Consider the following 27,779-nt stretch of genomic DNA (forward strand, 5'->3'; position numbering starts at 1 on the left):
CTCATCCGCATTTTCCTGCCTTCTCCCCATAACCCCTGATCCCCTTATTAATCATGAACCTATCTATCTCTGTCTTAAAGACACTCAGTGAATTGGCCCCCACAGACTTCTGCGGCAAAGAGTTCCACAGATTCACCACGCTCTGGCTGAAGAAATTCCTCCTCATCTCTGTTTTAAAGGATCGTCCCTTTAGTATGAGATGGTGTCCTCTGGTTCTAGCTTTTCCTACAAGTGGAAACATCCTCTCCACGTCCACTCTATCCAGGGCTCGCAGTATCTCGTAAGTTTCAATAAGATCCCCTCTCATCCTTCTAAACTTCAACGAGTACAGACCCAGAGTCCTCAAATGTTCCTCATACGACAAGTTCTTCATTCCAGGGATCATTCTTGTGAACCTCCTCTGGACCCTTTCCAAGGCCAGCACATTCTTAGATTTGGGGCCCAAAACTGCTCACAATACTCCAAATGGGGTCTGACCAGAGCCTTATATAGCCTCAGAAGTGCATCCTGGTCTTGTATTCTAGTCCTCTTGACATGAATGCTAACATTGCATTTGCCTTCTTAACTGCCGACTGAACCTGCACATTAACCTTAAGAGAATCGTGAACAAGGACTCTCAAATCCCTTTGTGCTTCGGATTTCCGAAGCATTTCCCCATTTAGAAAATCGTCTATGCCTAAATTCCTCCTTCCAAAGTGCATAACCTCACACTTTCCCACATTGTATTTAATTTGCCACTTCATTGCCCGCTCCTGGGATCTACCAGGCTCGCAACGCCTTGCGAGATTCAACACAATCTCACGAGACATTGCGATGTGTCATGGGAATGTCCCTTTAAGAACTGTTTGTCTTCTCAAATGGCTACAGTGATGTAATTGTGTGGGTAGAGCTGGACTGTGGCTCGGGTTTTTACTTTCTATTTGAGCTGGAAGCTGTTTTGTGGCTCTGAGTTTTACTTTCAGTTTAGACAGTTGGAAGCTGTATTCAGACTACAAGGATCTTGGAGTCTCCCTCTCTGGTGTCTCCAAATCACTTGATACCTTCAAAGTAATAACTGTGTTCTGGAAGAAATTCAAACTTGCTGTTTTGTAGTAAAAGGGATTGTCTGATTTATGGATGTTGTTACTTGAGTGAAACAGTAAAGGGAAGTTATTAAGGGTTAAATATAGAGTACTGTAGCTGAGTGGGGTATTTCTGTTTGTAGTTGATAAAATGCTTACTGTGTGTTTATAAAATGTTAACTGAATTTGTAGAATAAACTTTGTTTTTGATTACAAGTGCTTAAGGCTCTGTTGCAAAGCACCTGAAAAGCAGACCCTTGTGCTCCTCATAACCAAAATCTATAAACAGTTGTAGGTGTAGCGCACAAAGACTCCGTGAGACGAATAGAGTGAAGTCGATGAGGCTTTATTAAGCGTGTCTGTTCCCCAGCAGCCCGATAGTAAACTGGCCTGCGGGGGAAGACACCGGCTTCTTATACTTCGCCTTCAGGGTGGAGCTTGAGGTCAACGGCCAACCAGGACCCGGGATCTGTCAGCCAATGACATTAGGGCTTCCAGTCCCACATGACCCCCAATACATACTACCACATTCACCCCTTGTCAAAAATGAACCCGGCGGGGTGATGCTTCGTATGGTGGTAAGGGTTTACAGGGCTGGTCCTGGGAGGATAGAACATTTACATGGTAGTACAGTATTGGACAGTTTCGTCCTGTTACAACTATTTACAGCGGGTATAGGAAAAAACAAAATGTTCTTTGAACAGTCCATCTTTGTTTTACATCGACGCCACGAGTCGGTCGGGCGGTCTGGTCATCCGTGTCAATCGCCTCGGCCCCGGCGGTGGTGGTGGTGCTTGTACCAGTATTGTCGCCTCCAGGAGCTGTACGGTTTCAGCTGTCGGTGCAAAGGGGAGGGGGACTGATCCTCCTGGGAAGGGGGCGGTCGCGGGGTGCGGCGGTGGCAGGAAGGGGGGGCGGTTGGGTTGATGGTGTCGGGGGTGTGTGCGTGGTGCCGGCGGGCGCCAGATCCCGCAGGGAGACCATGTCCTGTCGGCCGTCGGGGTACTCCACGTAGGCGTACTGGGGGTTTGCGTGGAGGAGGTGAACCCTTTCGACCAACGGGTCCGCCTTATGTGCCCGCACGTGCTTTCGGAGCAGGATGGGTCCTGGGGCCGCCAGCCAGGTCGGCAGCGACGTTCCAGAGGAGGACCTCCTAGGGAAGACAAGGAGACGCTTGTGAGGCGTTTGATTAGTGCTTGTACATAATAACGACCGGATGGAATGGAGAGCGTCCGGGAGGACCTCCTGCCACCGTGAAACTGGGAGGTCCCTGGACCGTAGGGCCAGTAGGACGGCCTTCCAGACCGTGCCGTTCTCCCTCTCTACTTGCCCGTTCCCCCGGGGGTTGTAGCTGCTTGAGGCTATGCCCTTGCTGAGCAGGAACTGGCGCAGCTCGTCACTCATGAAAGAGGACCCCCTGTCGCTGTGGACGTATGCGGGGTAACCGAACAGTGTGAAGATGCTGTTCAGGGCTTTAATGACTGTGGCCGCGGTCATGTCGGAGCAGGGAATGGCGAAAGGGAAGCGGGAGTATCCGTCCACTACATTAAGGAAATATGCGTTGCGGTCGGTGGAGGGGAGGGGCCCTTTGAAATCGAGACTGAGGCGTTCAAAGGGGCGGGAAGCCTTAATCAGGTGCGCTCCATCTGGCCTGAAAAAATGCGGCTTGCATTCCGCGCAGATGTGGCAGTCCCTTGTGACTGTACGGACCTCTTCTAAAGAGTATGGGAGATTGCGGGACTTGATGAAGTGGTAAAACCGAGTGACCCCCGGGTGGCAGAGGTCCTCGTGGAGGGTTTGGAGGTGGTCAATTTGGGCGTTGGCACATGTGCCGCGGGATAGGGCATCGGATGGCTTGTTCAGCTTTCCGGGCCGGTACAAGATCTCATAGTTGAAGGTGGAGAGCTCGATCCTCCACCTTAAGATCTTGTCATTTTTAATTTTGCCCCGCTGTGCATTATCGAACATGAAGGCTACCGACCGTTGGTCAGTGAGGAGAGTGAATCTCCTGCCGGCCAGGTAATGCCTCCAATGTCGCACAGCTTCCACTATGGCTTGGGCTTCCTTTTCCACTGAGGAGTGGCGGATTTCTGAGGCGTGTAGGGTTCGGGAGAAGAAGGCCACGGGTCTGCCCGCTTGGTTAAGGGTGGCCGCTAGAGCTACGTCGGAGGCGTCGCTCTCGACCTGGAAGGGGAGGGACTCGTCGATGGCGCGCATCGTGGCCTTTGCGATATCCGCTTTGATGCGGCTGAAGGCCTGGCAAGCCTCTGTCGACAGAGGGAAGGTCGTGGTCTGTATTAGGGGGCGGGCCTTGTCTGCGTACTGGGGGACCCACTGGGCGTAGTATGAAAAGAACCCCAGGCAGCGTTTCAGGGCTTTTGGGCAGTGCGGGAGGGGAAATTCCATGAGGGCGCGCATACGTTCGGGGTCGGGGCCTATTATCCCATTGCGCACTACGTAGCCCAGAATGGCTAGCCGATCGGTGCTAAAAACGCACTTGTCCTCGTTGTACGTGAGGTTCAAGGCTTTGGCAGTCTGGAGGAATTTTTGGAGGTTGGCGTCGTGGTCCTGCTGATCGTGGCCACAGATGGTTACATTGTCGAGGTACGGGAACGTGGCCCGTAACCCATGTTGATCAACCATCCGGTCCATCTCCCGTTGGAAGACCGAGACCCCGTTTGTGACGCCAAAAGGGACCCGTAGGAAATGGTATAATCGCCCGTCTGCCTCGAAGGCTGTGTACTTGCGGTCACTTGGGCGGATGGGGAGCTGATGGTAGGCGGACCTGAGGTCCACGGTGGAGAAGACTTTATACTGGGCAATCCGATTGACCATGTCGGATATGCGGGGGAGAGGGTACGCGTCTAGTTGTGTGTACCTGTTGATGGTCTGGCTATAGTCAATGACCATCCTTTGTTTCTCCCCTGTCTTCACTACTACCACCTGCGCTCTCCAGGGACTATTGCTGGCCTGGATTATGCCCTCCTTTAGTAGCCGCTGGACTTCGGACCGAATGAATGTCCGGTCCTGGGCGCTGTACCGTCTGCTCCTAGTGGCGACGGGTTTGCAATCCGGGGTGAGGTTCGCAAACAAGGACGGGGGTTGCACCTTGAGGGTAGCGAGGCCGCAGATAGTGAGTGGGGGTATGGGGCCGCCGAATTTAAACGTAAGGCTCTGTAGATTACATTGGAAATCTAATCCCAGCAAGGTGGGGGCACAGAGTTGGGGAAGGATGTTAAGTTTGTAGTTTTTGAAATCCCTCCCCTGCACCGTTAGGGTAACTATGCAGAATCCCTGGATCTGTACGGAGTGGGATCCTGCAGCTAGGCAAATCTTTTGTGCGCTGGGATAGGTGGTTAAGGAACAGCGTCTTACCGTGTCGGGGTGTATAAAACTTTCCGTGCTCCCGGAGTCGACTAGGCATGGCGTCTCGTGGCCGTTAATTAGGACCGTTGTCGTCGTCGCCTGGAGAGTCCGGGGCCGAGCCTGATCGAGCGTAACCGAAGCGAGCCGTGGTTGTAGTAGTGGGGTGGGGTCCGTTGTTGCCGTCCAAGATGGCGTCGGGGATAGACAAAATGGCCGCCCCCATACATCGCACGTGGCTGGGGGTCACAAGATGGCGGCGGGGGTGGACAAAATGGCCGCCCCATGCGTCGTACAGGTCGGGTGGCGGTCCAAGATGGCGGCGCCCCTCCTCCCCTCGTGCTGGTCGGGACCCAAAATGGCGGCGTCTGCGGGTCGCACATGGTGTGCTGGGGGGTCTGGGGAGCGCTAGGACCGCGCGGAGCTCCCTCACCGCGAGCGCCAGGGCCGCGAGCGCTAGGACCGCGCGGAGCTCCCTCGCCGGGGACAGCAGTGGTCGGGGCCCAAGTCGGCGGCGCCGGCGGGTCAGGCGTGGGGCCGCGAGCGCAAGGAGCGCGAGGAACTCCCTCACCGGGGACAGCGGTGGTCGTGGTCCAAGTAGGTGGCGCCGGCGGGTCCGGCGTGGGGCGCGGGACGGGGGTGAGGGTGGCGTTCGGGACGCGAAAAACCCCTTCCTCTCCGTGGAGAGTGTTGGCCGGGACCCAAAGCGGGAGCGCCGGCGGCGGGTCGTACATGGGCTGCGGGGAGGGGGGTTGGGGAGCGTAGGCGGCGTGCAGGGCTCCCAGTTCTCCCGGGACCACGGTGGTCGGGACCCAGAGCGGCTGCGCCTGCGGGTCGTACAAGGCGTGCTGGGGGGGTTGGGAGGCATAGACTGCTTGTAGGGCTCCCTGTGGCCCCGGGACGGCGGCGACCTCGCGGGATCGGCACAGAACCGCATAATGGCCCTTTTTCCCGCAGCTTTTGCAGATGGCTGCGCGGGCCTGACAGCGTTGTCGGGGGTGCTTCGCCTGCCCGCAGAAATAACAGCGGGCGCCCCCGGTGCGACTCGGCGTTTGGACTGCGCAAGCCTGTGGGGTGTCCGGGGGGGGGGGGTAGGGGGTTTGCCGCGACGGGTACGTACGGGGACCAATGGCCTGCCGCGCGGTCGGGGCCGTAGGCGCGGGTATTACGCGCGGCCACGTCTAGGGAGGCTGCTAGGGCCCGTGCCTCTGAGTGTCCTCGCGACTCTTTTTCTAGAAGTCTTTGGCGGACTTGGGAGGATTGCATACCTGCCACAAAAGCATTGCGCATTAACATGTCCGTGTGTTCGTTTGCATTCACCGACGGGCAGCTGCAGGCTCATCCCAAAATCAGCAGCGTGGCGTAGAACTCGTCCATCGATTCTCCGGGAGCTTGCCGTCTTGTCGCGAGCTGATAGCGAGCGTAGATTTGGTTAACTGGGCGAACGTAGAGACTTCTGAGTGCTGTGAACGCCGTCTGGAAATCGTCGGTGTCTTCAATGAGGGTGAAAATCTCCGTGCTCACCCTCGAGTGCAGGACCTGCAGTTTTTGTTCGTTTGAGACTCGGCCTGTGGTCGATCTGATGTAGGCCTCGAAGCAAGTCTGCCAGTGTTTGAAGGCTGCTGCCGCATTCACTGCGTGGGGGCTGATCCTCAGGCATTCTGGAATGATCCTGAGCTCCATAGTCTTTTTTAGGCACGCTTAATAAATTGTAGCGCACAAAGACTCCGTGAGACGAATAGAGTGAAGTCAATGAGGCTTTATTAAGCGTGTCTGTTCCCCAGCAGCCCGATAGTAAACTGGCCTGCGGGGGAAGACACCGGCTTCTTATACTTCGCCTTCAGGGCGGAGCTTGAGGTCATCGGCTAACCAGGACCCGGGATCTGTCAGCCAATGACATTAGGGCTTCCAGTCCCACATGACCCCCAATACATACTACCACAGTAGGTCAGGTGAACTCCATGATATATTTGGTGTTCTCTAAACCCTGGTCCATAATAAATGTGAATCCTGCCCACAGTGGGCAGCTAGCCTCACTCTAATGTGCAGATTCCCAAGGTACCTGAGGCTTTAGGATGATTCAACCCCTTCACCTCAGAGACCTCGGATGAGCGTAGTTCAGCACTGTCCCCACAAATGGGTACCAGACGGAATGGCACTCGTGGGGGTCTCCAAGGGGATCGACTGCTCCCTGCTGCATGTCCTTTGGGCAGGATGGTGCCCTGGCACTGCTGGTGCCACCAGGGTACCCTGGCAGTGCCAACCTGGCACTCTGGCAGTGTCATCTGGGTGTCAGCCTGGCTACATTGACAATTTGATAGTATTCAGTCAAACATGCTGAGGAACACTTAAAATATCTAGGAGAATTATTCGAATGTCTGGAATCCGACAAAGCACACATCACATATTTAGGCCATGGTCAGATGGCCCATGTGCACTACAAAAATAAAAGCTATTGCTGAATTCCCAGTGCCTTCAACGAATAGGAAAGTTTTAAGATTTCTGGGTATGAGGGGTTTCTATCTGAAAATCATGCTAAGCTTTAGCAGTGTGATTGCAAAGTTCAGGTAATGGCACAAACTAAACAAGAAATTCCACTGGACATCAGAGTGCCAAAATGTATTTAACAATTTGAAAACTGGGTGGATGACAGTGACACCTAATTATGCCCAGCAGTTTAAATTGGCGAGTGATTGATGCAAGTGATGTGGGTGTTGGTGTTGTATTTCTGCAGGAGATGACGCAAGTTTTGAAAAGGATGCGAGGTATTTTTCAAAAAAGCTTAATGTTATTCAACAAACATTCCACACCATCGAGAAGGAAACACTGAGTTTGGTACTGGCATTGCATAATTTGGATATTTATGTTGCCAACAATTCATCAGAAATAATTATTTACACTGACCATAACCCATTGACATTTTGAAAACGTTTAGAGATCGGAATACTAGATATTTTGGATGGAGTTTACTACTGCAACTATTAAACTTACAGATTTTACATGTGGCTCAACGAGAAAACCTAATTGACCCCTTAAGAAAGACCGCTGCCTGGAAGCCCACCATAAGAGAGCCCCTTCTCTGCCACAGTTAAGTGTTTTCTGCAGAGAAAAAAAGGAATTGAGAGCAATTAACTGTCTTTGATAAGTTCCAATAGCTGTCAATCATTGCTAGATATTTATAAACATTGCAGTTAGTTTCACAACTGGCTGCATGAAATCCATTCAAGAGTGAAGGGAAATGTGATTAGACAATCCAGATAGCTGGCTGTGCATGGGAGCTGTCAATCAGAGCCGAGCAAAATCAATTTCACATTGTTGGGCCAAATGCTGGCAAGTGGGATTAGGTGGGCAAGTCAAGGCCTTTCATGCGTCGGTGCAGACTCGATGGGCCGAAGGGATACTGATGGCAGCATGCAATTTGATTTCCAAGTCCCCTTCTAAAACAAGATGCTTAGAGACACCCACCAGAACCCCCCACCCCCCATAAGAGTTACCCGTACTTGAGGTAACAACTGACTACTTCTGCACTCTAGTATTTTTTAATTCTGTAATTTTACATATGAATGAAAGTTTTGCAGGTCGATGATCTGAGGGGGTCTAAATTCAGTTAAAGTGGTTTTCTCTTTCTATGAATCTACAGGTGCTGCTTCCTCTGACTGAGCCAGCAGGTGTATTGCACAGGTGAGTTTTAAAGCAGTGATTTATATTCTCTGTCGCTGTGTTGACTGGTCTCCAGCTTACAGGCAGGGGTGTCTCTTACGGAGGGTAGCCAGGCAGGGCTATCTGAACTGTGGGGCTTCCAGGCAGGAGTCTCTATAATGGGGGACTTCCAGGCAGGGATCTCTTATAGGGGGGTCTCAAGGAGGCGTGACTCTTATGGAAGGTGGGGGGGGGGGGGGGGGGGCTTCTAGTGGGGGTCTCTAAGCACCTTGCTTTAGAAGGGGACTTGGAAATCAAATTGCATGCTTCCATCAGTATCCCTCATACAGGTTCTTATAGGATAATGGCAGGAAACAAAGAGACCAATCTGGTAAGAGGGTTGTGGTATCTGGGAAGGAGTGTAGCTGTGATTGGGAGAGAGGAAATGGGTAAATGGGAGGATATAGGTAAATGGGAGGGAGGTTACTGGTGATTGTACCAAGTGGGCAGAGTGGGGTGGGGGGGTAGAAGTGATTGGAAAGGAGGATATGGATGATCGGGAGCAGGGTTACAAGTGATCTGGAGTGAGGTAACTATGATCAGGAAGGAGGGTAGCATTAGATGGAAGGGTAACATTGATCAGTGAGAGGGTAACAGTGATTGTGAGGGAAGATAGTCGTGGCCAGAATCAGGAGGATACCATTAGTAGTGGCATCCAAGATCAGGAACATAGTGATGATTGGGAGGTATTGTAGATGCTGGGATTGGAGGGCAACTTAATGCTTATTTTTAAATCATAGAATCATAGATTTTACAGTGCAGAAGGAGGCAATTCGGCCGATCGAGTCTGCACTGGCCCTTACAAAGAGCACCGTACCGAAGCCCACGCATCTACCCTATCCCCATAACCCAGTAACCCCTACTTAACATTTTTTTGGGCACTAAAGGTAATTTATCATGGACAATCCAGATAACCCGCACATCTTTGGACTGTGGGAGGAAACCGGAGCACCGGAGGAAACCCACACAACACGGGAAGAACGTGCAGACATCGCACCACAGTGCCCAGATGGGAATTGAACCTGGTACCCTGGAGCTGTGAAGCAACTGTGCTAACCACTATGCTACCGAGCTGCCCGAATACATCGATAGGATGGGGAGAGGGATACGGCACTAGGAAGTGCTGAGGGTTTTGGCCAAGGGTTGTAACATGACCGGTCCACGCTTGGAGGGCCGAAGGGCCTGTTCCTGTGCTGTATTTTTCTTTGTTCTTTGTCCCTTGCAGCTCCTCCATTTCTGGTGGCAAGTCACCTTCCTGGTGAATGCTGAGTTCATGCTGAAGCAAAAGTTGTGCACTGCACAACACCCTACAACTGATATGAGTTTCATCTTTACTGTTAAGGCAGTGTGGTAGTTATAGTTCGGCTTCAGGTTTTCCTTCAACATTTCACAAATTGCTTCCTTGCTGAAGCACAGTCTCCTGGCAGACTTTTTCTCTGACATTGTTTCATATGATGTCCTTTGTCTGCACACTCTTAGGGGTGGGTAATTGATTCACTTCCTCACCAAACAGACATTTGGCCTGACTCCTGATTTTGAATCTGCACTGCAATACCAAAAAAATGGTCTCTTCAATCCCTTCAAGATATTGGTCCCCTTCTACATCCTCCAGCCCCTTACTCCAAATTTCTGTCCATCCAACCCTGGCCAATTTTCATTCCCGTCTCTCCTCACCCTACCACTGTCAACTGTGCCTTCACCCAGCTTGACTCCATGCTCTAGAATGGCCTTCCTAAACCTCTCTCCCTCTCCACCTCCTTCTTCTCCTTAAAATCTATCTCTTTGACCAAATTCTTACTCATTCCTTCTAATATCATACTCTGTCGTGGCAGCCATTTGAGTGCACCTCTGTGTGCCTGGAAACTTTTTTCTACTTTAAAATATATTACATAACTGCAAGTGTTATTACATACATGTGCTTCTGCGCACGGCTGAAAATGATTTGCAATTTATAATCTATTGCGGCCTTGGTCCACAAATTATATCGGCCAAACATTTGCTGTGATACAATAGGGGAGGAGGAAGACATTTAGGATGATATAATTGTGTCCGTTTACTTCAGCATTACTTGAAAACAGGTATTGATGCTGGACAGTATTTAAAAACTAAATGCAACATTAAGTTTCAATATTCTAATTTACTATGCACAATAAAGGTGAGTTTTAATCCCCAGGTGCTTCCAACTGATATACTTCTATGCAGGATGTTATCACCCCATTCTCAAGTAATTATGTTAAATTTTTGTAAAACATCAGTCAAACCGTTACATTTGAACCATGGCTGTAACCTTAATGAGCAATGAAAATACTGATACGACATCCATTTTTTTGACTGTAATCAATCTGTTATTGTGTGAACAAAACAAATTAATGCTTGCTAACAATTCATGCTATGTTCATTGTTGTCGCACTGTTCGAGGAAAGTTACCTTAATAATATCCTCATTAGTTGATCTACACTCAACAAAGGGCGACACATCTGTGATGATTCCATTCATTTCCACAGCAACAATCTTAAGAGGAATGGCCACCGTTCTTCCTGTCAGTATTGCAGTGTTGATGATCTCAGTATCCTGGTAAAGGATAAAAATGGCATAATGTTAATCTTTAGACAATGAATTGTTCTCACATTTTTATGAACCTGGTTTATAAACCAGTTTTGACAGTCATCCAGACTCAAAATGTTTGCTCCCTCCACTCTCCATAGATGCTGTCAGACCTGCTGAGATTGTCCAGTACTTTGTTTTTGTTATAAATCAGCAAACTGTAGATCTAGCATTCAGTTTTTAGTTTATCAATTTTGTGCGCTGTGGAATAAAAGTCGCAGATTTCAGGTTAAATGAGCACGATACAACTTCAATATTAGAACACAAGAAACAAATCTCCTCAGGTTTCTGACAATTGTTTCCTCTCTCACCATTTAGAAGTTTTCCTCTCCCATCAACATTCATCAATCCCCAGCTGAGATGATAAGAACACAACTATCCATTAACAGGTAAGGAAGGTCAGAATCTCTGGATTATTACCTGAACTACATGCAAATTGGCATTGGACAACTCAGATTAGAGAGATGAATGCGTGGCTCGATGACTGGTCTGAGAGAAGTGAGTTCCGGTCCATGGGGCGCTGACACCAGTACTGGGAAAAGTGGGGGGCTGGATTCTCCCAAAATGCGACTACGTCCCCACGCTGGCATACAAACGATGGAGTTTTACTCTAGAGATTCCTGGAAAAAAGTACAGCTAATTCAATGCCCTGCAGGGGGCCAGCAGGGACCCAGCTTTAGCTGTGGATACGGGCCCCCGCACTTCTGGTTTTGTGTCCGCGCATGCGCATGGCGGTGGCCTCCAGCGGCCGCGGCGAGCTCCATGGCGGACTCGGACTGTGGCGGCACACGTAAAAATTAGACCCCCGATCGGCTGTGCGCCCGAGCATCTGACCGCGCAGATCTAACCCTTGGCCGCCTAAAAGGACCCCCCACCCTGGTGTCCGATCCGCCCGCACCCCACCAGAGCGGCCGCGGACTGAGTCTGCAGCCGCCACGTTGGCATCCCGACCGGAAATACCAGGTTAGTTCCACGCCGTCGGGAACTCGGCCGGTCAGGAGTGGAGGATCGCTGGGCTGGCCTCTGTTAATGGGCCACAGCCCCACGGCATACTCCGCGATCATACCGATTCTTGGGTCCCGGAGAATCGCCGAACTGGCGCCGGGCCCGATTTCAGTGTGAAGTTGGATTCTCCGCCCCCGCGCTGAACACGATTTCGGCGCAGGGCTGCAGGGAATACAGCCCAGGATCTTTGGAATGGTCTACACCCGAACCATGCTGGGACTGGTTTTCTTGTGAGCCTTGTAACTAGGGAAGTACAGTGGGTATTACACTAAATAGTGCAGGCAAGGGATCAAATTTGGGAAGATGTGGTAAATCAAAGAGCAGAGACAAGGCAAAAGAGAAAAGTATTATTATGGGAAATGAACAACAGACTGAGATGGGAAGAGATAGCGAGTACAAATCTAACAGTAAATCAACAGATGGTGGAGGGGTCAATGACCAGGGGGCATAGATTTCAGGTAAAGGGCAGGAGGTTTAGAGGGGATGTGAGGAAAAACTTTTTTACCCAGAGGGTAGTGGGAGTTTGGAATTCGTTGCCTGAAAGAGTGGTGGAGGCACAGACCCTCATAACATTTAAGAAATAGTTAGATGTGTACTTGCGACCCCAGGGCATACAAGGCTATGGACCAAGTGCTGGAAAATGGGATTAGAATGGTTAGATGTTTGTTTTTGACTGGCACAGACGTGATGGGCCAAAGGGCCTTTTCTGTGCTGTATGATTCTATGACTCTATGTGACTAGAGGTTATATAAGGAATAAAAAGATAAAACTAAAAGCTCTGCATCTGAATGCATGCAGCATTTGAAACAAACGGAGGGACCTGTACCATTGGGACGGTCTTCACCTGAACCATTCTGGGACCAGTGTTCTAGCGAATAGGATAAATAGGTTGGTCACAAGGACTTTAAACTAGCAAGTTGGGGAGAAGGGAAGGGTAAAGCTATGGACAGTACAATGCAAGGCAGCAGGTTACGTGACAGGTTATTATGTAGAGATATGGGTTCAAAGACAAGGAAAATTAGGAGAAAGGGTAAGAGGAAAAATAATTTGCGAAAAGTTACTGATCAAGGTGTTAGGATTCATAACAAAGACATAAAAAACAGCATAAGTGTTTTACACTTTACCTGAATGCTCGTAGTATACGGAATAAGGTGAATGAGTTGATGGCGCAAATCATCGTGAATGACTATGATTTAGTGGCCATTACTGAAACATGGTTAAAAGATGGTCACGACTGGGAGTTAAATATCCAAGGGTATCAAACTATACGAAAGGATAGAATGGACGGTAAGGGCGGTGGAGTAGCTTTGTTGTTTAAGGATGGCTTCCGTGCAATAGTAAGGGATGATATTGGTGCTATGGAGGACAAGGTTGAATCAATTTGGGTGGAAATCAGGAATGGTAAGGCGAAAAGGTCACTGATAGGAGTAGTCTATAGGCCACCAAATAGTAACAGGATGGTAGGGCAGGCAATAAGCAAAGAAATAACGGATGCATGTAGAAATGGTACAGCGGTTATCATGGGAGATTTTAATCTGCATGTCGATTGGTTTAACCAGGTTGGTAAAGGCAGTCTTGAGGAGGAGTTTATAGAATGTGTCCGGGATAATTTCCTGGAACAGTATGTAATGGAACCTACAAGGGAACAAGCGGTCCTAGATCTGGTCCTGTGTAATGAGGCAGGATTGATTAATGATCTCAAAGTTCGGGATCCTCTTGGAAGGAGCGACCACAATATGGTGGAATTTAAAATACAGTTGGAGGATGACAAGGTAAAATCAAACACTAGTGTTTTGTGCTTAAACAAAGGCGATTACAATGGGATGAGAGAAGAACTAACTAAGGTAGACTGGGAGCAAAGACTTCATGGAGGAACAGTGGAGAACCTTCCGAGCGATCTTTCACAGTGTTCAGAAAAGGTTCATACCGACAAAAAAGACGGTAGAAAGGGGAAAAATCGACCGTGGATATCTAAGGAGGTGAGGGAGATTATCAAATTGAAGGAAAAAACATACAAAGTGGCAAAAATTAGTGGGAGACTAGAGGACTGGGAAGTCTTTAGGGGACAACAGAAAGCTACTAAAAAAGCTAGAAAGAAGAGTAAGGTAGACTATGAAAGTAAACTGGCTCAGAACATAAAAGCAGATAGTAAAAGCTTCTACAAATATATAAGACAAAAAAGAGTGGCTAAGGTAAATATTGGTCCTTTGGGAGATGAGAAGGGAGATTTAATAATAGGAGACGGGGAAATGGCTGAGGAGCTGAACAGGTTTTTTGGGTCAGTGTTCACAGTGGAAGACACAAATAACATGCCAGTGACTGATGGAAATAAAGATATGATAGGTGAGGACCTTGAGATGATTGTAATCACTAAGGAGGCAGTATTGGGCAAGCTAATGGGGCTAAAGGTAGACAATCTCCTGGGCCTGATGGGATGCATCCCAGAGTGTTAAAAGAGATGGCTAGGGAAATTGCAAACGCACTAGTGATAATTTATCAAAATTCACTAGACTCTGGGGTGGTCCCAGAGGATTGGAAAGTAGTAAACGTGACACCACTGTTTAAAAAAGGAGGTCGGCAGAAAGCGGGTAATTATAGGCCGGTAAGCTTAACTTCGGTTGTAGGGAAAATGCTGGAATCTATCATTAAGGAGGAAATAGCGGGGCACCTGGAGGGAAATTGTCCCATTGGGCAGATGCAGCATGGGTTCATAAAGGGTAGGTCGTGTCTGACTAATTTGGTAGAATTTTTTGAGGACGTTACCAGTGCAGTAGATAACGGGGAGCCAATGGATGTGGTATATCTGGATTTCCAGAAAGCTTTTGACAAGGTGCCACACAAACGGTTGCTGCATAAACTAAAGATGCATGGCACTGAGGGTAAAGTGGTAGCATGGGTAGAGGATTGGTTAACTAACAGAAAGCAGAGAGTGGGGATAAATGGGTGTTTCTCTGGTTGGCAACCTGTAACTAGTGGGGTCCCTCAAGGATCAGTGTTGGGCCCGCAGTTGTTCACAATTTACATAGATGATTTGGAGTTGGGGACCAAGTGCAATGTGGCAAAGTTTGCAGACGACACTAAGATGAGTGGTAAAGCAAAAAGTGCAGAGGATACCGGAAGTCTGCAGAAGGATTTGGATAGGTTAGGTGAATGGGCTAGGGTCTGGCAGATGGAATTCAATGTTGCCAAGTGTGAGGCTATCCATTTTGGGAGGAATAGCAGCAGAATGGATTATTATTTAAACGGTAAGATGTTAAAACATGCTGCTGTGCAGAGGGACCTGGGTGTGCTGGTGCACGAGTTGCAAAAAGTTGGTGTGCAGGTGCAACAGGTGATTAAAAAGGCTAATCGAATTTTGTCTTTCATTGCTAGAGGGATGGAGTTCAAGACTAGGGAGGTTATGCTGCAATTGTATAAGGTGTTGGTGAGGCCACATCTGGAGTATTGTGTTCAGTTTTGGTCTCCTTACCTGAGAAAGGACATATTGGCACTGGAGGGAGTGCAGAGGAGATTCACTAGGTTGATCCCAGAGTTGAGGGGATTAGATTATGACGAGAGGTTGAGTAGACTGGGACTGTACTCACTGAAGTTTAGAAGGATGCGGAGGGATCTTATTGAAACATATAAGATTATGAAGGGAATAGATAGGATAGATGCGGGCAGGTTGTTTCCACTGGTTGGGGAAAGCAGAACTAGGGGGCATAGCCTCAAAATAAGGGGAAGTAGATTTAGGACCGAGTTTCGGAGGAACTTCTTCACCCAAAGGGTTGTGAATCTCTGGAATTCCTTGCCCAGTGAAGCAGTTGAGGCTCCTTCTTTAAACGTTTTTAAAAAAAAGATAGATACCTTTCTAAAGAATAAAGGGATTCGGGGATATGGTGTACGGGCCGGAGAGTGGAGCTGAGTCCACAAAGATCAGCCATGATCTCATTGAATGGCGGAGCAGGCTCGAGGGGCCAGGTGGCCTACTCCTGTTCCTAGATCTTATGTTCTTAAAACAGATGAATTGAGAGCGGACATAGAAATAAATAAGTATGATCTGATAGCCAAGGCTGCAGGAGGACATCGATTGGATATTGAAGGGTACAGTATATTTAGAAAGTGCAGGAAGTGAGGAAAGGTGGAGGAATGGCTCTGTTAGTTAATGATAGCATCAACATAACAGAAAGAGATATCTAAGTGGTTTGGAAATGGTTTGGTAGAGGTGAGAAATGGTAAAATCATGAAATCACTTGGGGAAGTTGTGTACAGGCCCCTAACAGTAGCCACATGGTAGGGTGGTGCATAATGGAAGAAATAATTGGAGCTTGTCAGAAAGACATTCCAATAATGATGGGAGATTTTAATTTACATGTAGACTGGAAAAGTCAGATGTGCAAATGTAGCCTAGATGAGGAGTTAATTAAACAGCATATTCTGGAGCCAACCAGGGAGCAGGCTATACTAGGCCTGGTATTGTGCACCGATATGAGAGTAATTAATGATTTCATAGTGAAGGCATTTCATAAGTAGTAATGACTATAATATGATTGAATTTTACATTCAGTTTCAGGGAGAGAGGAGTGGGTCTGAGACTATGGGCGCAAATCTCCGGAAAGATTTCTAATTGTGGTAGCGAGCTGGAAATGCCGCGAGCTTCCTGGCACACAACCCAGCGGGACTGGCAACGCTATTCAACGTTAATTGGACCACTTAACGAGGCCTCATGGGCTTCTCGATGCAAATGAAGGCTCGCCTGCTAATTCGCTGGCACCGCGCTCGTCAGTCCCCCGCTAACAAGGTCAAGCAGCACTTAAACAGTTCTTGCTCAGCCAACCCCAATCAGCTCGCAACAATGGCATCCAGGCGACCTACCCCAAGATTCAGGAATGCAGATCTTGGTAGGCTCCTAGACGAAGTGGAGGCCAGGAGGAATGTCCTGTTTCCTCGAGGGTTCCGGAGGGTCAGCCACAGTGCTGCCTGGGACGAGGAGGCAGCGGCTGTGAGCATCGGGAGTGTGATCAGGACTGATCTCCAGTGCTGGAAAAAGGACAACGACCTACACCAGGCAGCACGAGTGAGTAGACACCAATGCCCACTCCCTCCCCCGAGACCTTTCTGCTTCCATGCGAGCATCCACCCCCCCAACTCTTCATGGGACACCCTCTCCCTTCAACACTCCAAATCATTCCTTCACAGCCCCCCTCCCACCACTGTGAACCACGCGTGTGACTAATGATGCCCTCTTTGTGTCTCATCAGGAATAGCTCTCCCACAATCGCCGTGTGAGGGTCCAGACTGGCAGTTGGGTGCTGGACATAAGAATCCTCACCAGCTTAAGAGGAGTGGGCTCTGGAGGTGACTAAGAGCAGAGTGGTCACCAATTTGGAGGCTGGCAGACGCCGCAGAGGTGAGGAACCATCAGGCCCCTAGCCAAAAGACCTGTCAAATGTGAATTGTTATTGCCTTACGAGGGTGGCAAGGTGGAGCAATGGTTAGCACTGCTGCCTCACGGCACCAAGGACACGGGTTCGTTCCCGGCCCCAGGTCACTGTCCGTGTGGAGTTTGCACATTCTCCCTGTGTCTGCGTGGGTCTCACCCCCCAAAACACAAAAGATGTGGCACAGAGACCAACACTGCTAGGGTGGCGACCACAGTGGAGAGCACAGTGCACAATGTCTGCACCATTAGTGGAGGTGTCTAAGGCTTCGCGCAGTCGGTGACAGACATGGCTGAGGGTCTAGGCAGAATGTCCGCTTCACTGGGGATGTCACCCAGTACCTGCCTAACCTTGATGAGGTTCTGCGGGACATGTCCCGCTCTCAGATGGGAATGCCAAGGTGCTGCGGAGCTTGTCCGAGTCGCAGGTGGGCATTGCCGAGGTGCTTCAGAGCATGGCCCAGTCACTGAGGAGCATCGTCGAGGTCATCAACACGATGGTGCAGACCATGTAGAACCATCAGGGCTCACGTGGCCTGATACAGTGGCAGCCGGAGCTGCAACCAGCAGCCCCTCCATCCCAAGGTGAACACCAGAGCCCTAAGGGCAGCGACTGGGTTGAGGGGGCGCTGGGTGACAACATGGACCTGCCCCACGGAGTGGCGATGGTGTCCACCATCTCTCCGAGTTCTACCCCTCTGATGAGGCCAGGTCTCGCAACCAACACCCGGAATGAGGCAGCATGGCTGTGCATGTGACCCCGACAAGTGAGCCGGGGCCCTCCAACCCCAGAGCCACCAGAGGATGCCCGCCCTGGGCTTTGGAGGCCACAGGATGAGGTAAGGAACTGGCTGTCTCCACATGTGCATCCTGGGGACATACCTAGACGTAGCGGTAAAGCAAGGAAGGCAAAGCACATCGAGGATCATTGAGGGCACCGGGGTAGGCCCGGGTAGGGGGAACGGGGTAGGGGGTTTGGGGGGAGGGCACCATCGGAAGAGTGGGAAATTGTTATACTCAATAAACACTCTTGCGCACAACCAGAATGATGCCTCCGTCACTGTGTCCGCAATGAGGGCCGATCTCGAACCCTTGGTCCATCTCTCCTGGCATCGCCCCCTTCCCCATGGCACTCACCCACCCTCTGGCCGTGGACATGTCCCCTGAGCTGTGTCCCATTCCCTGGGTGTTCGGATATTGGCTGCTGCGTGTGTGATGTTGCCTATCGCAGTATTCAAGCACAGTGTCCATGCATCAAGGTGTGATTGGGATGCTAGGCAATGACCCCCACATGCCTACCCTCGGGAATCCACTTGGGTTGTGTGAAGTGCTCACTTAACCACGATTGCCAATTCCATATTAGCAATAGCCTTCAGCCGCATGGCCAGAGGGCTCGACAGTCGATGGGGGTTATGGGTGGTCGGAGGGGCAGATGGGCAGGGGCATGGGTTGCCCCCGTAATGGGTACACACGATCCAGAGGTTGGATTGTGGTGCTGTGCGCAGCTGAACCCCGGTTGCTCCCTGCAGCGCCATTCCCCCATCCTCCCAAGGTGGACCACCCCTACGGAGGGTCCCCCAGCCCCACCGAGGGTCTCCCACCCCCTGCCGAATGTCATAATATACACCAGTATATCGTGGTGCAGACCCACACACTGATGGACACACCATGGGACCAATAAACACACACAACACCGCAGCCAATCACCAGTTAGAGCACATGCACTATAAAGACAGGGGGCATCAGCGTTCCCGCTCATTCGAGCTGCAGGTTCCTAGTAGGACAGAGCTCACAGCCTGCAGCACAGACATTCACCATGTGCTGAGTGCATCGACTGGTTAGGACAAGGCAAAGGTCTTTAGTTAAAGCTAATATTGTGTTAACCCACAGTGAGAGTATGTTAAACAGTTAATGACTCAATAAAATAGTGTTGCACTATTTCAAGTGTTGGGGACCTGTATGTGTTCCACGGATCCAGAGCGCCCAACACAACATGATACCAGGAGTTGAGGGATATTAGCACTTCTTAGACCTACCTGCAAGTGATCTGCCTTCTGCCAGCATTCTGTCATCCTGCAACATGGACAACATCTCCCCGCCGCTGACGCTCCGCATCGGCGGCAACCTAGGGGCCAACTGGAAGATATTCAAACAGCGCATCCAGCTCTTTCTTGAGGTCACAGACAGGGAGGACGCCTCGGATACCAGGAAGATTGCTCTCCTCCTATCCACGGCCGGGGACCATGCCATCCACATGTTCAATTCTCTCACCTTTGTGGATGATGAAGATAAAACAAAGTTCAAGACGGTCCTCCTCAAGTTTGACACTCACTGCAGCGTAGAGATGAATGAAAATTTCGAGCGCTACGTGTTCCAACAGCGTTTGCAGGGTAAGGATGAACCTTTCCAATCCTTTCTCACTCACCTCCGCATCCTTGCGCAGTCTTGCAGCTACGACTCCATGATACGCGACCAGATCGTTTTCGGTGTTCAGTCGGACCCCCTATGACAGCAGCTCCTCAAAGTAAAGCAGCTCACCCTAGCGACCGCCATTGAGACCTATGTCCTACACGAAAACGCCACGAGTCGGTATTCCCACATCCAAGCGGCTGAAACGGCGTGGCAAGATCCCCACGAGGCAGAACGGGTCCGAGCAATTGAGCAACTCCAGGGCCTCAGCCTGGATGAGGGCAGCCATTTCGCGCGCTTTTCGCGGACTCCAGCGCTTGTGTTCTCCAAACGAGTGGAGGCGACGTTGAAGAACGTAATGCGCAGGCGCGCACCACACACGACCGCACCGTGCATGCGCGGTGGTGCATCGAATGTGCTGACGCTACGATGTGCGGCAACTGTGGCTCCGCCCATTTAAAACGGCAATGCCCTGCCAAATCTCGACAATGCCTAAGATGTGGCAGACTTGGCCACTATGCTGCCTTATGCCGAGCAGCTCAGCCTGCCAATTCATATCGCTTCAGACAGCCTCGCAGGAATGTCCGGGCAATTCAACCCACGGTCACCGAGTCCGATGCGGACCTCCCACACAACAGTGACACCGAGGACCCGAAGGCGCCTTTTGGAGTCGGCATCGTGACAAAAGACAGGGTGTCCCCGAAGCAAAGACACCAGCTGCTGTCAGCTGCTGTCGGTATAGAGCATCGATCTAGACAATGAGTGGTGTGCCACCCTGACGGTCAACCGGTCCCAAATACGATTCCGCCTGGACACTGGTGCCTTCGCCAATCTCATTCCGCGGTCTGACTTCCAAAGCCTTTGTGTCAAACCAGCCATCCTTCCATCAGCCTGCCAGCTATTGGATTACAATGGCAATGCCATTGATGCTCATGGGTCGTACCCTGAGGACGACGATGCCGTCCATTCATGTCCCAGACCTCGGTCACGTTCTAGTTCTTCAACGGATGCAGCTGTCTCGTGCACAGCACAAGGCGGCTCATGACTCCCGTGCAGCTGATCTCCCTGCTCTGGCTCCAGATGACAAAATCCGCATCCATCTTCCGGATGGTGGCTGGTCTGCAACCGCTGTTGTCCTTCGGCAGGTGGCCCCCACTCGTTCCTGGTTCGTCTACCGGATGGCTCCATTCGGCGCCGCAATCGATGCGCCCGTCGTCTCGTTCCACACTCGCTACGTGATCCTGCACTGTCGCCTCGCCCTCCTGCTGACCCTGTCATGGACTATGCAGAGATCCCTGTCACTCTGCATCCTCCTCACTCTGATGCAGTCCAGCCCGCTCCTCAGCCGGCGGCTCCCAACCCACCCTTGAGGCGGTCAACCAGAATTCGTCACCCACCTCAGAGACTTAATTTGTGAACTTTGTGGACTTATAGACTTTCTGAATTGTTTTGTTCTTCCGTTTGATCGTTTACATGGTTCATCTCGTTATTCTTGTTGCATACTGTTTTTCTGCACCAGGCACCTTCCCATGTAAATAGCTTAGTTCTCATGTACATAGTCCTGTAAATATGTCTTTCGCACACACGTAGTTAGGGACATTCTCACCATACACTATTTATTGCCACACATGTACATTCTTGTATAAAAGGGGGGGTGTCATAATATACACCAGTATATCATGGTGCAGACACACACACTGATGGACACACAGTGGGACCAATCAACACACACAACACCGCAGCCAATCACCAGTTAGAGCACATGCACTATGAAGACAGGGGGCATCAGAGTTCCCGCTCATTCGAGCTGCAGCTTCCTAGTAGGACAGGGCTCACAGCCTGCAGCACAGATCTTCACCATGTGCTGAGTGCATCGACTGGTTAGGACAAGGCAAAGGTCTTTAGTTAAAGCTAATATCGTGTTAACCCACAGTGAGAGTATGTTAAACAGTTAATGACTCAATAAAATAGTGTTGCACTATTTCAAGTGTTGGGGACCTGTATGTGTTCCACGGATCCAGAGCACCCAACACAACACTGAACACTTTGGTGGCAAGTCCAATGCCTCCCGGCTCTTTGCCTGTGAGCAAAGATGGCTACTCACCTCCTCGGCTCCCCACAGAAGCCCTTCTGCCGGGTTCACGTTTTTAAAAGAAAACTAATCGGCGCCATTGTGACCACTTGCTGGGAAGGCCGTTGAATGACAGGAGGGTGTTAGGTATGGGGTGGCTCTCAATAATTGTATGAAAATAGAGCTTAAGTGATAGGGCCACGCGATGGAGTTATCCTGATTTCGCCTATGGGAGCAGGACGGTTGCATCACAAACAGTTTGGCGCCGGGAGCGGTTCTTATTTTTGGACTCTCCTGCTATTCATCGGCCTCGTTTCGCTCGAGCAGGAGAGCAACGAGGCTGAAGAATCACGCCTTATATTTTAAACTTAAATAAGGGCAATTCAGAGGGCATGAAGGCTGAGCTGGATAAAGTTAATTGGCAAATTAGGTTAAGGGATAGGTCAATAAAGCTGCAGTAGCAAACATTTAAGGGACTATTTCAGAATACACAGAAAGGAAAAATTCTAATGAGTAAGAAAAAGTCCAAGGGATAGGCCCACCATTCATGGTTAATGTTAAAGATGGTGTCAAACTTACAGAAAAAGTGCATACTTGTGTAAAGACAGGTGGCAGGTCAGAAGATTGGACAGAATATAAGGAACAGCAAAGGATGTCTAAAAGATTAATAAGGAGGTAAAAATGAGAGTACAAGGGAAAGCCAGCCAGAAATATAAAAAGCGCGAGTAAGAGATTTTATAAATATCTAAAAAAGAGTTAACAAAGTGAGTATTGATGCAAATATAGGGAGACTGGAGAATTCATATTGGAAATAAGGAGAGAGCAGATTCATTGAATAGGTATTCTGAATCAATCTTTATTGTAGAGAGTACAGGTAACATCCCAGAAGCTGCTATAAACGAGGAAATGGAAGAGAGGGTGGAACTCAGGAAAATTAGTTTCCAGGGAAGTGGTACAGAGTAAATTGTTTGGGCTGCAGGTTGACAAGAGCCTGGGTCCTAATGGACTTCATCCGAAAATCTTAAAAGAAGTGTCCAGTGAGATAGTTTGGGCATTTCTCCCGGCAATCGGAAAAGGCCGATGGCGGGTGGGAAAAGCGGTGTTGAGCCTGCTGATGGCAATGGCGGCTTTTCCTATTGTATAGTGCGGTCCTTAGTCCCAAAGACTTTCTGCCATGGGTTCCACGTTGGAACACTGGCAGGGCAGCATTAGATTTGCATGCCCCACTATCACCTCAGCGCTGTAACCATCAGCGAGCCACATCAAAGGCCACCCCAGTGCACACCAACCACACTTCGTCGGCTGCTGTGAAGTGATGGCTGCCAAGAAATCTGGGCCCACGTTTTCGGACACTTCCCTGCAGCGGCTCCTGGATTCTGTAGAGACCCGTTGTGATGTGCTGTACCACGATCAGGCAGAAAGTGAACCAGCAAGGTCCTCAATCCAACATGGGAGGCAGTGGCAGTGGTCGTGAGCATTTGGAGATCCCACCATGCTGAAATAGACAGCCATCCAGTGCCACAAGAGGCTTTTAAAATAATTTGTTTGTGGGATATGGGCGTCGCTGGCTGAATGATCTCCTCCATTCTTTCAGGGTAAGTCACTCTTCTCATCACTCTCAACTCCCACACACACACACCCATTACACATTCACAGGGATCTCACTCACTTCCAGCTCAGTAGACACCATTACTCACTCTCCCACACACATTTTCACGTTCCCTGTGGGTCGTGTCCTCATCACCTCACTAGTTCCACTCACCATCGACACATACAAGGCATGCACCCTGTTTGCAGTCTTTCCATCTATTTTCATGCAGGAGAAGCTGGAACACAAGAGCAAGAGATCAGAGATGGGGAGAAGGATGACCTCTCCTTTCTTTTGCAGACACATCTGGGAAGCAACCCAGGGAGTCCATCAGCCAGGCCCTTGACTCTAGCCCTGACAGTAGTAAAGAGGAGGGATTCATTGGCCCTGATATAGAAGAATTGTCACATTGCCCACCCACACCCTGCACCGGCACAGACAGGCAACCGTCGGTGGCTCTCAGTTCTGGAGTACCCTCGGGGTCACAATCTGGCCAGCACACCATTCAGAGCCACAGCAGATGAAGGTAGGGATGTCCCAGGCTTCCGGCATTCGGAAGATACCTGGAGGCCCGGAATCTGCTGATTCCATGTCAGATGATGTGCCTGTGGACTGGGTCATGACTCAGTTGCTGAAGCTCTGAAAGCAAATTTGGGAAATCAAGAAGGTATGACTGGTACACTCCTCGGATTGAAAAGCTGCATTTGTCTGAGGTGATTGTGCTAACACTGCAATGCAACGAGGTCAACACAGCGAGGGTGAAGGTTAGAAAGGTTAAGCAGCTCCAGTTACACTGTGTAGTCACAGGTGTTAAGCACTTGTACATACCATTCACATCTGAAAATAAACTCACACCCTTTCTTCGCCTCCTTATTCTGATTAGCTGAGTTCCTGTAATCCCGATTTGAAAACGTGATTCCTGTACCAGAAAAAGGCAGGGTGCTCAGTCCAGGACTTGTTCCATGTGCTTTGTGCATGGTTGCCAGCACATTAGTGGCGTCCTTTCAAAATGACTGAACACATAGTCATGCCTGTATCTCGTAGGGAATGAGGATGTCTCCCATAATGTATAGGGCTAGTGTCACTCATTCTAGTCATTGTCCACGTGCTCTCTGCGCCATTTAAGGTGCAGCTGGCTCCCTCATCCCATTTGCCCCAACCTCCGAGGTTGTCCGGTAGGATACAGCTCATGAAGATGCCGTAAGATCAGGAGAGATTAAATTTACTCCACTGCGTCACCGTGATATGCCCCTCATCACTGAGAGCAAGAGAGCTGCCAACAGTAAGACAGGAGTCAGACATTCTGTGAGGATCTATGCACTAACCCCACTGCAAGTTGTCATCATCATCCTGGAACATAGGGACATGGGAAATCACTGTGCCCTGGTGACGGAAAGTTTATCACAGAGAGTGTGCGCTGTCATCAGTCGGATGGGACAGCAATGCTCATAGAAGCCATCTGAGGTTAACAGGATGTCTTCACTGGATGTCCTCATCACCCTGGATGTATCTAGCAGCAATGCGCACATCCCGAGCTTGTCTGTCTCATCTGAACATTGCCATTGCCTCATGGCCAACATCCTCTCCCTCAAAGAACTCCTCAGCCTGGTCCCTTTCAATTGCAGGATGCACTTGTTATGCTCGCAGATCAGCTGAACATTTCAGCGAGTGGTTCACATAGTTCACTGCTTGATGCCCTGGTGATCTGAGTGCCATATGAGTGCAGTTGATTGCACCTTCACCAATGGTAATCCAGAGATTTGAGCAAAGCCCATGTTCTTGCATCTTGACTTGCCTGTTCCCAGTTGAAATTGATGAGGTTGTGTGCCCTTGCGAAGATTGCACCATCTCTTGGATGCAGTTTAACATAGAACATACAGTGCAGAAGGAGGCCATTCAGCCCATCGAGTCTGCACCAACCCATTTAAGCCCCCACTCACACCCTATCCCCATAACCCAACAATCCCCCCTAACCTTTTTGGTCACTCAGGGAAATTGATCATGGCCAATCCACCTAACCTGCACGTCTTTGGACTGTGGGAGGAATACGGAGCACCCGGAGGAAAGCCACGCAAAGTTGTGTGCGGAGATTTGCAAAATCCCACGGAGGTCACTTATGGAGTCCTGGAAAGAGCCACTGGCGTAAAGGGGGAGGGGGGGGGGGGCAATGGTAGCACAGTGGTTAGCACAGTTTCTTCACAGCTCCAGGGTCCCAGGTTCATTTCCCGGCTTGGGTCACTGTCTGTGAGGAGTCTGCACCTTCTCCCAGTCCAAAGATATTCAGGTCAGGTGGATTGGCCATGGCAAATTGTCTTAGTGTCCAAAAAGATGAGGTGGGGTTATTGGGTTACGGGGTGGAGGTGTGGGCTCGGGTAGGGTACCCTTTCCAAGGGCCGGTGCACTGTAAATTCTATGATATGATTCTATGATAAAATCAAGCATTGCTCTAATTTTCAGCGAGTGAGTACTCTCCAAATCCCTGTGACACCAAATCCTGCAGATGATGGCAAATGTGACCAACCAGTTCCCTGGACATGTCTTTTCTTTGGCGACAAAGGTTCTTGGACACTTGTAGATACGTTAGCAAGGCGCCTCCGAACGGTGGTTCTCTGTGGTTCATCCTCTCTGTGCGAAGAGGACCTGCCACCTCTTTCTCTTCATGGATCTGGCCTGTCTTTGGCAAGTCAGGCACCTCCAATGAGTGAGAAGAATGACAGTGGGATCATCAGACACCATGGGCTGGATTCTCCGCAGCCCGAAGCCGTAATTGCAGCCGGCACCGGGGCGGAGAATCCAGTTTGAGGCCATAATCAGGGCACTGAAAATCGGCGTCACCGTGCAGTACGCATGTTGATAGCTGCAGATTCAGTGATGCTAATGGCATTGAATGTGAAATGGTCGTAGTTTACTTCTCTCTTGTTGGAGATGGTGATTGTGTTATGGTCCAGGGTTTAGAGAACCCCAAAGTGTATCATGGAGTTCACCTGACCCACAACCTTTAATAGATTGTGGTATGGGGAGCACACGGCACACTCTACAGGTATGGTATAGCAGAAAATGGACCAGTGTTTTTTTTAAAACAAAACAATGTTTATTCTATGAACTCAAGTTAACCTTTCTAAAACAAACAGTGAACATCTTAGCAACCAGTAAATCAAATACACCCCCCAAAAGTATACAACACTAAGTAATCTGTATGCCATCCTTTTAACATCCAAAAAGCGGAACAAACCTTCAAACAGGAGCACATTAGGGTTTACATTCAAGAATGAAAACATTTATAATTCTTCTGAATTCACCAAATGATTAAGAGATAGTCCTTCATGGCAGAGATCAACAGCAGTGCAGCTCACAGACACAGCCAAGCTTTGTCAAACTGAAACTAAAAAAAAGCAGAAGTAGAGCTCAGCTCCACCCACACTCTGACATCACTCCAGTAACATGAGCAGCTCCAATTCTTACAGGTACATTTCTTAAACACTAATTTCTTAAAGGGTACTCTCACATGACAAGTGGCCTGGCACTTTTGTGGCATGAATGTTACTTGCCTCTTGTCAGCCCAAGCTTGGATATTGTCGTTCGACGAGTAGGTGTAATATAATAGATATAACAAATTGGTGTTTTCTTACAGTCATCATTTCCGTGTGGTTGCTTGCCTGTGTCTTTACAGACACTATCCCGAGGAACTCCTGCAGTGATGTCCCAGGGCTGGGATGACTGACCTCCAACAATCATAACCATCTTCCTTTGTGCTAGGTATGACTCCAACCATTGGAGAGTTTTCCTCGATTCCCATTGACTCCAGTTTTGCTAAGGCCCCTTGATGCCATAGTCGATTGAATGCTGCCTTGATGCCAATGGCAGTCACTCTCACTTCACCTCTGGCATTCAACTCTTTTTTCCATGTTTGAACCAAGGCTATAATGAGGTCAGGAGCTGATTGACCCTGGTGGAACCCAAACTTAGCATCAGTGAGCAGGTTATTGCTAAGTAAGTGCCATTTGATAGCACTATTGATGAACCATTTCATGGCAGGCTGGTGCAAAAGATTAAATCACACAGGGTCAGGGGTGAATGAGCTAGATGGATTCAGAACTGGCTTGCCCATAGAAGACAGAGGGTAGCAGTGGAAGGGTGTTATTCCGAATGGAGGTCTGTAACTAGTGGTGTTACGCAGGGATCAGTACTGGGACCACTGCTGTTTGTAATATATATAAATGACTTGGAAAAGAAATGTAGCTGGTCTGATTAGCAAGTTTGCGGATGATGCTAAGATTGCAGGAGTTGCAGATAGGGATGACGATTGTCAGAGAATACAGCAGGATACAGATAGGCTGCAAAATTGGGCGGCAAAATGGCAGATGGAATTTAACCTGGACAATTGCGAGGTGATACATTTTGGTAGATCCAATTCAGGTGGAAGTATAAAGTAAATGGCAGAACCATCAGGAGCATAGAGACACAGAGAGATCTGGGCGTGCAGGTCTACAGATCCTTAAAAGTGGCAGCACAGGTGGAAATGATGGCAGCGAAAGCATATGGCATGTTTGCCTTCATCGA

At 49.5% G+C, this 27,779-nt stretch overlaps 1 protein-coding gene across 2 annotated transcripts in view; it reads right to left on the reverse strand.

Moving 5' to 3' along the window:
- The window catches only part of tmem132e (transmembrane protein 132E), a 951,562-nt gene that overhangs the window by 320,006 nt on the left and 603,777 nt on the right, over positions 1-27,779 (reverse strand). For both annotated transcript variants that reach the window (XM_072469324.1, XM_072469323.1), the window contains exon 5: positions 10,551-10,694. In XM_072469324.1, the coding sequence (XP_072325425.1) occupies positions 10,551-10,694 (144 nt within the window). The remainder of the gene's footprint in view (positions 1-10,550; positions 10,695-27,779) is intronic.

Source organism: Scyliorhinus torazame, chromosome 12, assembly GCF_047496885.1.
Source record: "Scyliorhinus torazame isolate Kashiwa2021f chromosome 12, sScyTor2.1, whole genome shotgun sequence".
In the NCBI taxonomy this organism is placed as follows: Eukaryota; Metazoa; Chordata; class Chondrichthyes; order Carcharhiniformes; family Scyliorhinidae; genus Scyliorhinus; species Scyliorhinus torazame.